The sequence below is a fragment of the Prosopis cineraria genome, unplaced genomic scaffold (assembly GCF_029017545.1).
Source record: "Prosopis cineraria cultivar Desert tree isolate PC_DT_omini unplaced genomic scaffold, ASM2901754v1 PC14, whole genome shotgun sequence".
NCBI lineage: Eukaryota > Viridiplantae > Streptophyta > Magnoliopsida > Fabales > Fabaceae > Prosopis > Prosopis cineraria.
The window spans coordinates 27,384,704-27,395,968 of NW_026555345.1; the positions used below are offsets into that span (position 1 = coordinate 27,384,704).

General features: G+C 34.4%; 1 protein-coding gene across 2 annotated transcripts; it reads left to right on the forward strand.

Annotated features, from left to right (window-relative positions):
* The first annotated feature begins 771 nt into the window (after nt 1–771).
* Nucleotides 772–9,054, forward strand: LOC129293589 (pentatricopeptide repeat-containing protein At1g62670, mitochondrial-like). Of its 2 annotated transcripts, none has more exons than XR_008589178.1 (2): nt 772–965; nt 7,736–9,054. XR_008589178.1 is itself a non-coding variant. In XM_054931639.1 (2 exons), exon 2 carries the CDS (start codon nt 1,326–1,328, stop codon nt 2,604–2,606), a length of 1,281 nt encoding a protein of 426 aa, XP_054787614.1. In that variant the 5' UTR covers nt 772–965; nt 1,278–1,325; the 3' UTR covers nt 2,607–2,608. The 2 variants fall into 2 exon arrangements, 1 of the variants encoding a protein (XP_054787614.1); XM_054931639.1 differs by lacking the exon at nt 7,736–9,054 and adding an exon at nt 1,278–2,608.
* The last annotated feature ends 2,211 nt before the right edge of the window (nt 9,055–11,265 follow it).

Genomic DNA, 11,265 nt, shown 5'->3' on the forward strand with positions numbered 1-11,265 from the left:
GATATTTAAATATGTAAAAGTTAGAGCCGATAATTCGGGCTGAACTCAACGGGCTAGCCCAAACTCACTCGAAAAAAGTTATGGCCGGGCTTAAAAAATATAATTTTTTTTATGTTCAAGCCTATTCGGGTAACCTGAATAGGTTTGAGAAAATTTAGACCAAACCCGATTGGGTTCGGGCTTGACTTGAATGCCCGAATAAAAAACTTTTATTTTTATAAAATATGATAAGTATTAATTATTTAATTAAGTTTTAGATTATTTTATACTAAAATACCATATATTTGAGTCTTATACATCATTTGAGTATCAAAAAATATATATTTTATATTTTTTAAAATAAAATAATTAATTTTAAGGTGAAAAATAATAAGAAATGATTTTAAAAATAAAAAATTGAATATTTAGGCCGAATTTAGCTATTCTAGCTTAATTGATAATGAGAAGAACTAGCACTTGTAACTTGAAAAAATTAAATTTAAGTTTTTATTGAGAAAGATATTCATATTTTAACTTGCAACTCCACCTCAAATAGAAATACATATAGGCAATGAAGAAAAATTAATAAATTTATTTTTTATCAACAAAAACTAATAAATTTATAATTTTTTTTACAAATAGTTCTTCAGCTAAACACTGTTTTTTTTTTAATGGAATAAACACTTTTTTTCATGGGTCTTCATCTCAAGTCTGAACACTAAAACATCTATATATAATCGATAATATAATATTGATAGTACTAATAATAAAATATTATATAGTTGTGAAGAATGAAGATCGGATCCCAGCATGCGACACAATACACATCACGGAACAGCGGCTTTGTCCGGGAAATTGCAATTGTGTTTCAGGTAAAAACGTTCGATTTTCATAGGCTGACCTTCTTGAGTTTCCCGTCGGCGGCTACCTTCCGCCCCTCTGTTTGGGGATCTCACTGCTCCGGCGAACATGTGCATATCTTTAAGGTATGCCTTCCGCAAACATATTCACTTACTTCCATCTCTCATCCTTCTCTCATTCCCTTATTCTCTCAATCTCAAGTCCCAAGCTTATTCCCAAACCCCATTTGCTAATAACAACGATGACGGCGTGGCTTCATTCAATGGCCTGATACGTATGCACCCCCCACCTTCCGTTTCCAGATTACTAAGATTTTAGGTTCACTTGCAAAGAGTAAACGTTATCGCACTGCTATTTCACTTTCTGCACAAGCCGAGCTCAATGGCTTCACGCATGATTTTTTTACATTGAGCATATTGATCAATTGTTACTGTCAGGTGGGTCAGGTGTACTCTGCTTTCTCAGTATTGGGGAAGATTCTCAAGATGGGTTTTCAACCGAATATTATAAACTTGACTACACTGATTAAAGGACTCTGTGTTAGTAACAAGGTTGGGGAAGCACTAGACTTTCACGAGGAGTTAATGGCTAAAGGATTTCAGTTAAATGAAGTCAGTTATGGAACCTTAATCCATGGGTTGTGCAAAACAAAGAGAACAAGATCTGCCATTGAGTTGCTGGAAAAGATGAAGGGGCTTGGAATTAAGCCTAATGTGGTTATGTACAACACGATAATTGATGGTTTTTGCAAGGATGGGCAAACGTATGAGGCCCGTGATTTATGTTCTAAAATGATTGATTGTGGAATTTTACCAAATAATGTCACTTACAACTCACTTGCCCACGGTTTCTATAGTATGGGCAAATGGCAAGAAGCTACTCAATTGCTCCTTGAAATGGTATTGAAAGACATCAAACCTGATGTTTATACCTTTAGCATACTGGTTGATGCATTTTGTAAAGAGAGAAGGATCACAGAAGCTCAAGCATTGTTTGCTAGGATGATGAAATGTGGTGAGAGGCCTAATGTTGTAACTCATGGTGCTTTGATGGAGGGGTATTGTTTGATGAATAATGTTAATGAGTCAAAGAAAGTATTCAACAAAATGATCCAAAGTGGTTTGACACCTACTGTAGTTAGTTATAGTATTTTACTTAATGGACTCTGCAAGGCTGATATGGTCGATGAAGCTTTGGATCTCTTTAAAGAAATGCACCGGAAAAACTTTGCCCCCAATGTTGTAACTTACAATGCTCTCATTGATGGCTTATGCAAATCAGGAAGAATGTCATCTGCACAAGATCTTGCATGTGAGATGTATGCCAGTGGTCAACCCCCTAATATAATCACATATAATACCTTGTTGGATGCATTTTGCAAAAGCCAAAATCTCGACATGGGAATTGTGCTAATTAAGCAAGCTATTGATCAAAGAATTTGGCCTTGTAAGTACACATATAGTATACTCATTGATGGTTTGTGTAAAGGTGGTAGACTAGATACAGCCCAAGAGATTTTTCAATACCTTTTGGTCAAAGGCCATCATCTAGATGTTTGTGCATTTAACATTATGATCCATGGCCTTTGTAGAGAAGGCTTGCTTGATGAAGGTATGATCTTGCTTCAAAAAATGAAAGAGAATGGCTGCCTCCCTGATTTAATAACATATAGAACACTTATCCGAGCCTTTTTGGAAAAGAGTGAGAATGCTAAGGTGGAGAAGCTTCTTTTTGAAATGACTGATAGTGGTCTTCTAAAACAATAAAACTAGGTCAAATACTCTAGTTGTATTTATATTGTACATATTGAAATTTGTCTTCATTGCCTAGCAAGTTCTTGCTTCTTTCTGACCTAAATTGTTAGATTATTCAATGGCCAGGAAGGCATTCAAGAATTTTTGTTCAAAGTTATAGGTTAAATATATTTTTTTGACTTTGTATACATGTTAACCATGATTATTACTTTTGTTTTAACATGAAATTTGTGCCTTCTTCCTTCATGTCTCTTTTCTAATTTATTTATTAAGTTCAAGGTGTGTCACAGTTGTTGCTCATGAATTAGCATTTCTGCTTTTAAATTGTAGCTAAAATAAAATTTTCTTGAATTACACAATCTAAAATGATAATGGCTTGCAGAATATTATGGACCACATGAAAAGTTCTTTTATTTGTTTTACAACTATGAAAATAATGTGTGAATAAAGCATAAATAATGGTTTAAGAGTGTGTACTATTCTAATGTTATGTTGGATTTTCTTGAAGGGTTTCCAAATGCTTGTTTCTTTAGGCTTACTAAATAGGTTTGTTTTTTGGGTCGTTGTTCAAATGTCCTTTAGGTTAATTATCATGAGCATGAAATGTTTGAGCCCTTGAATCTCCAATTTTTGTTTTTATAATGTTCTTCTTATTTTTATATTCAACCACAGGAGGCTTAGCAACTTGGGAGTGTGAGCATCAATACCATAATTTAGTTGTTTGATGCAATTTAAAATGTGTGCTGAGATATGATCAGAATTTTTGCCTAATTATTGGTAGATATGATTTTGTATCATTTTCTTGTCTTCTACGTATGCACTGCATAAAATCTTCTGCTATTGATGAATTTCAGAGTTCCTTGGCATACTAAACATTCAAAAACTGTCTTTCATGAGCATGCAAATGGAAATATGTGTTATAAAAGTCACCTCTCACCTGCCAGCCTTCTTATACTAGCTATTTTTAAAAATGTGTCTGACAAATATCATAATGAATGTCTTAGAGGGATGAATGCCATCCTCATTGCTTAAACAAGATCTTGAATATATGAGATTCTACATTAAGATTAGAAAAGTGTTGATACAGATTTATATGTCTGTTTTTTTAGTGCATGACTATTTTTGCAAGATTGTAACTTTATTTGCTTTGGCTGTTAGGGGATAAAATTCAAAATTCATACAATTCCAATATGAAACTTATCCCTTACCTTCCAATCACTTATGGGAAAAAATTGAAAAAAAAAAAGGAGAAAGAAACAAAAGAATTCACAATAAGTTCAAACACATCACTTCTTTGTTTTCTTTTTGCCATTTATTATACATTCAAGTGAGGGATCAAGTTATACCTTTTATTATCATAGCAACTCACATACACTCAAAGTTCAAACGCATCACTGCTTGGTTTTCTTTTTCCCACATCTTCTTCAGTCACTTGTTATATCATTGTATCATTGTAACAATTATTTGACTTCATGTATGCTTTTAGTCATCCCATAAATGTGTTTAGGATAAAGAATTATCATAGATCTTATGCAGCTTATGGTTGTTCTTTACAATATCTCTTGCCAGTCCAGTAATATTGCATGTCCTTAAAAATAAAGCTGGAATCATGAATGCAGAAATCAAGCAATAAGAGTAGAACTAGTATAATAAATGAGTTGGTGGTTTATTCAAAGGAAAATCAATATCCTTTGCTTGCAAGAAACAAAATGGCGTGGAGAAGAAGCTAAGGATATTCAAGGTTTCAAACTTTGGTATACAGGAAAAGTAAGTGCACGCAATGGAGTAGGCATCATTATAGATAAGGAGTGGAAGAAGAACGTTGTAGAAGTTAGCAGAATTGGAGACAGAATTATTTCTTTAAAAATGATAATTGGACGTGAGACTGTTAATATTGTTAGCGCTTATGCGCCGCAAGTCGGGACAGAAGCCAGTCTTAAGGAATTATTTTGGGAGGATCTGGAGGGGTTGATTCGACACATACCACAGAGTGAAAAGATTTTTATTGGAGGAGACTTTAATGGGCATGTCGGGAGGGAAGCTGGTCAGTATGCGAGGGTGCATGGTGGTTTTGGTTTTGGAGAGCTAAACAATGAAGGGCAAACTCTTCTTGATTTCTCATTGGCGTATGATTTTAAGATTGCCAACACTTGTTTCAAGAAGAGAGATGAGCATCTCATCACCTACAAAAGTGGAACCTCAAGGTCGCAGATTGATTTTCTTTTGGTTAGGAACACAGATAGAAAACTTTGTAAAAATTGTAAGGTGATCCCTGGAGATGCTGTAACGACACAACATAGGGTCCTAGTCCTTGATGTGTGTATTATGAGTAAAATCCAAAAACGTCGACAAGTAGTAACACCAAGGATTAGGTGGTGGCAATTAAAAGGTGAGAAGTAAGATATTTTCAAGCGAAATCTTTTGGATAAAGGAATTTGGGATTCTCAGGGAAGTGCTAACATCATATGGGAGGATATGGCTAAAAAGATACGGGAGGTTGCAAAAGTAGTTTTGGGAGAATCGAAAGGTCCTGGTCCGAGAGATAAGGAGTCTTGGTGGTGGAATAATAGTGTACAGGACAAAATCAAGTATAAGAAGAACTGTTTTAAAGCCATACATTTGTGTAACAATGAGGAAAATTGGGAGAGGTACCGTATGGCTAAGAAGGAAACTAAGAGAGCTGTGGGTGAAGCTCGTTCTAAAGCTTTTGAAGAATTTTATAAGAACCTTGAGACGAAGGAAGGAGAGCAAAATATTTATAAGATTGCCAAGAGTAGGGAAAGAAAATCAAGAGATCTAGAACAGGTAAGGTGTATTAAGGATGAAGAGGGAAGAATTTTAGTTACAGATGATGAAATTAAAAATAGATGGGAGACTTATTTTTCTAAACTTTTCAATGATGGAGAGGATTCATCTAGTAACTTGGAGGATTTAGTAACTGGTGAAGGAGAACAAAATTTGTCATTCTATCGAAAAATACGTGATAAGGAGGTAAAGGAAGCTCTTAAGAAAATGGCAAATGGTAGAGCTAACGGACCTGATTGTATATCTATCGAAGCGTGGAAATGTTTAGGTGAAGAAGGGGTGAGATGGTTAACTAAGTTATTTAATGTGATTTTACGGTCCAAGAAAATGCCTGATGAGTGGAGGAGAAGTACATTAATTCCTATTTATAAAAATAAAGGAGATATTCAGAATTGTACTAACTATAGAGGGATTAAACTCATGAGCCACACAATGAAATTGTGGGAGAAAGTAATTGAGCACAGGTTGAGATTGGAGACAAGTATTTCTGAGAATCAATTTGGTTTTATGCCAGGTAGATCAACTACAGAGGCGATTTATCTACTAAGGGGATTAATGGAAAAGTATCGTTGTAAAGATAAAGATCTACACATGGTTTTTATTGATTTGGAAAAAGCTTATGACCGTATACCAAGAGAAGTGCTTTGGAAAGCGTTGGAAAAAAAGGGAGTACGGATTGCTTATATTAAAGCCATACAAGATATGTATGAGGGGGTAAAAACTAGTATAAGAACGCCTAGTGGTCAAACAAAGGATTTTCCTATAAAGATTGGGCTACATCAGGGATCATCTCTGAGTCCTTATTTGTTCAACTTGATTTTAAATGTTTTGACGGAACATATTCAAGAGGAAATCCCGAAATGTATGCTCTTCGCGGATGATATAGTTCTTATAGCAGAGACAAGAGAAGAGGTTAATTGCAAACTTGAGTTATGGAGGAGGACATTGGAGTCGAAAGGTTTTCGTCTGAGTAGAAGTAAGACGGAATATTTATATTGTAAATTTGATAAAGGACTATTCGAAAATAATTTGGAAGTGAAATTGGGAGATCAAATTATACCTCAAGTGGAAAAGTTTAGATATTTGGGAGCCATTATCCAAAATGATGGCGAAATCAGTGGAGATATTTCACATAGAATTCAAGCTGGGTGGTTTAATTGGAGAAAAGCTAAAGGAGTTATTTGTGACCGTAAGGTGCCTAATAAACTTAAAGGAAAGTTTTATCGTACTGCTATCAGACCGGCAATGTTATATAGTAGTGAATGCTGGGCTCTAACGGGACAGCAAGAGCATAAAGTTGGAGTAGCAGAGATGAGAATGTTACGATGGATGTGCGGACATACACGTAAAGATAAAATTCGAAATGAGCACATACGTGAAAAAGTGAGGGTGGCACCTATTGAGGAAAAAATGGTAGAAAATCGGTTGAGATGGTTTGGGCATGTACAAAGAAGACCAAGGGAGGCACCAGTGAGAAGAGTGGAACATATAACTTTGAGTCCGATTAAGAGAGGTAGAGGAAGGCCTAAGAGAACACTCTTGGAAGTTGTTGAACGTGATCTCTTAATTAATAATATTTCTAAAAGCTTAATAAATGATAGAACACAATGGCGTCTTGCAATCCATGTAGCCGACCCCACCTAGTGGGATAAAGGCTTGTTGTTGTTGTTGTTGTTGTTGTTGTTTATTAAATAATGCAGTGTCGTTATAACTTTTAAGTTGTATGCAACTGAAATTCAAAGGATTATGCATGGTCCACAGTGAGTGGTAACTAATTTCATTTTGGGACTGTGTGTAGAGTTTATATCATATACACGAACAGAGATTGACATTGCCAAGAAACAGGAAACATTGATTGCTCAAGCTTATCTGGGTTTAGGAATGTCATATATTTTGACCACTCACACTTCTTGAGAAGGGTGAAGAGTAAGGTACTTATTCATATGAAAATTAACCTTATTAGGAGCTTACAATAAGAGCCTATAACAGGATCCAATTGTGAGGTGAGTTGGCTGTGACAATATTAGTGCTATAAATTACAATTCTATATTTTTTGTAGGCCCAACTGAGAGCAGCCATAACTTTTGAACATTTAATGTATATCCTTGGTTATTGATGATTATGACGGATTCTAGTTTGCTAAGTAAACAACTTTATTCTTAATCTGCTACTACACATTCTTCCCAGAGTTTTGTCAGGTTTGAACTTTGATGATTAAAGTCGTTAAAACATTCAAGTCTGTTTAGTTTCTTTTAACCATCACTGCTTGTGGCCTACTTTTCCTTTGTTTGCCATTAATTAGAATTGTTACTTTGCTTTCTGGATTATGGATACAGCATCTTATGCGGATTTTAACAACTGGATAGATTTCCCTTATTGGAGCACAGAGACAAGTTGCTTAACTTATTTGCGTTGCATGACCTTTCTGGAGGTGGTACTTTTTTAACGAAGAAGAAGCTAGCCAAGCTTCTGGTTCCATTTCCATTTCTGTTTTCAGTCGTGCTGTCTCGATCATTTGCAATGCTATTGTTAGTTTGAGAATCCAAAGAGATGTTTGCCAACTTTAGCACAATTCAGGCAGATCGTTTTGTTCTGATCTCGAATTTGCTGCACAGATCTTCTCTTCCTATTTTGGAGTCTTACCAGAAATGATGAGCTCTGATACGATGTCAATATTTAAATGGGAAGTGAATCTGAGTCATGCAATAGCTTCAAGAGATTTTGAAGCACGTAAGCTATTATATATAGTTCAGTGAGTGAGCTAGCTGACTGAACTCGCTCACTGAACTATATGCAGACATAGACTTGCCAACCAATGCAATACATACACAAACTCACTCAGTTAGGAGATTCTTTTTTCTTTCTAATGTATTGCCTATCATCTCTTAGTTGCACCAATTATGATGCCTGATGTTTAGCTGGACAGTGAAGAGGTGGGTTGAGTCCGCAATCTGTGGCTTGATATAATTGTCACATTGTTTCTCGATAGAGAAGGCTATTGGAAAACTCGGGGCTGTACTGGATGGTTTTGAGTGGTTAAAAGTGCTTCCTTCCTTCATTCTTTAGTTTTCATGGGAAACTTCTCTTGTATGGAACCTTTCATTTCCTTCTTGCTCAAGCCTTCAGGGAGCACCTCTTTGAATTGATTTCTTTACTTTAGTTGCAAGCTATTACAAGAAAATCAGAAAATTAGAATCATAGAATCGCTGTGTGCTTAGCCAAAATATTTAACCTAGGAGCTTCATCTAACTAAGATTTTATGGGATGTTTATATCAGGTCTGCATGTTTCTGCTTGGTGCAGCTAGCAGCTGACGATTTATTTCTTGCTGCTCCTACTACAAAACTGTTTGGCTGCAGGATTGAAACTTACACTCTAGAGATCATAATTTTGTGCCAGGATCTTAGGTACAGATTGCACTGTATGGAATTTGGGGGATTCAGAAGTTTGAATTTATGAACCCACTCAGACTTTGACAGACACTGCATGGAATTTTATAGATATTGAAGGATTGATGTATAGTTTAATCACTATGGTGAAATCCTTGGCCAGAACTCGTTTGTGCTTTTTTATAACTTCAATTCATTTGGCAGAAAGTCATGAGGAAGGTGGAAAAATAAACATGAGAATGAGCACATTACTTTGAACTTTCACAATTCTTTATATTCTGATCCGCGTACATGCTAGAGTCAAGTATTTATATTCATAAACTTTCACAAAAGGAGCACCGGGTCCAGAACCAAACAAATGAAGCAACTCCCACACATCTCAAACATTTATATTCATAAACTATCATTTGAGTCCCCATTGACTTGTACAACTTTTTTGGAAAGATAGTTACGGGTTTGATACTTTTCGCTATCCGGCGGCTATTGTGTGTACAGGAGGACCCAGCGGCTATCTGGGAATAAGAAACTTGAATTTTCTGTTGTGATAAACACGTTCACTGACAAGATGATCCCGGCAAGGTGACTTCCTTTTTCTTTTAAACTAAAGTACTGAACGAAACGGCCTCGGACCTAATGATCGGATCCACCTGCACAACACCACCAACATGCAGTTGATTTTGGTCAATGCACTCACCGCCACGGAGATTTCATGACAAATTACATACTTCATTTACTATAAATAATAGAAGCAGTATATCTGCAATTATATTATTTACCATTATTACTACTTATTTTAATCATTGTATGATTGTATTAATATATGGAACCATTCTTTTTTTTTCCCCTGTCAATGCATCTGTATCTTAAGCTTGCCTTATATTAAGTTGAGAGAACTTTAACAATGTATAAATTAATTCGGATTGATTCGTGTTGAAATCCCTTTTAGGTGAAACATGAAAGCATTGGAATTCGAACTTGAAACTTCTAATTAAGATATTTATCCATTCTAATAATAATTTCATACTTTATGCGATGAATTGTTTGGATGGGACATGAAAAGTGGGGTCCCAAAAACACAGCGTACAACATGTGCCCCCTGCCTCGGTGGCTCCCATTCCCAATAGCCAACATTTTCTCTTATCACTATCAACACTTAATTCAAATTCAACGGTTCCTTTTTTGTTTGGGCCCAATTCAACTGTTCAATTTTGGTTATTGCTCACTCATTTCCTGCATTCCTTCTGCCAGCCTTGGCCCTCTTAATGCAGTAGAAGTCCATGATTGAGTTATTTATTAGAAAAAAAAATGTGGGTTGATTTTCATTTCAAGTATTTTTTTTATTTTAATTATTTATATTGTAATAGTTTGAAAGAAAAATTTTAAATATAAAAGATGAAGGAGTTTCGGATTAAAACTAGAAAATTGAATTAGATTCAACGATACACACTAAAAGGTGACAAGTTGGGCTGGTAAAAATTCTAACTCATTCATTTGTTATTTTTTTTTTAAAATAAATCAGCCGCTGCTGTTGTGAATTTTTTATTTGAATTATACTTCTTTCACTAGAAAAATCCTGATTTTTTTTACAATTTTTTATTTTAATTCTAATGAACGTAATAACAATAATTCAATTTTCGAGTATATATTGGCAATCAATTTTCTGTCTTAAAACGAATTTTTCCCATGCATGCTTCCCAAAAATAGATTATTTGAAATAGATTTGTAAAAATGTGATTTTTTTTAAAGTATAAAATTGTCGTTATAACTCTAGAGTTTAGACGTGGTGCAAAAACTTGCGTAAAACATTCCCGATCAAGCAATTCCTTTTTCCGACTAAATCTCATATTTCATTATTTATTATGTATTTGTTCGCTTCATTTAATTTATCACTTCACTATTATATATAAAATATTTGAGACTAAGATAATGCTAATTGAATAAATTAGTACTAATTAATATATTAATATAATACAATAAAACTCAAAATTAACTACAATAGAAAATAAAGTGTATTATTCAAATATTATAAGCACAATTCATTTTTAAATGTGTATGAATATAATAAAAAACTAATTCTAAATATTAATCTAAAATACATTTTTGATAAATTAATCTAACATATTTCAGGGAACAAAAGGGAGCATTAACCTTATCAGGTCATATTCTCACAATAGTTCAACAAAATGGAATCTTCAGGTAACGTTTGAAACAAATTTTTGAATGTGAAAGAAAGAGGAGGTTCCCCATTGTCTGGTTGTTCAATTACACGATTAACATAAATATCTCTCATTTTTTATCCCCTTCATATAATATCAACCGATTGATATCATAATCATTAACGTTATTTTATTATTTAATATATAATGTATAATACAAAATTTATGACGGATTTTATTGTTTTATATATCGCGAATAGTACAAAGTATTCCTCAAAATATGCACAGAAACACGAGAAGCCCATCTAGTTTAAACATTTCA

Bases quoted from the DNA above. Each gene is read 5' to 3' on its own strand.
- LOC129293589 (XM_054931639.1), top strand. From the start codon at position 1,326: ATGGGTTTTCAACCGAATATTATAAACTTGACTACACTGATTAAAGGA.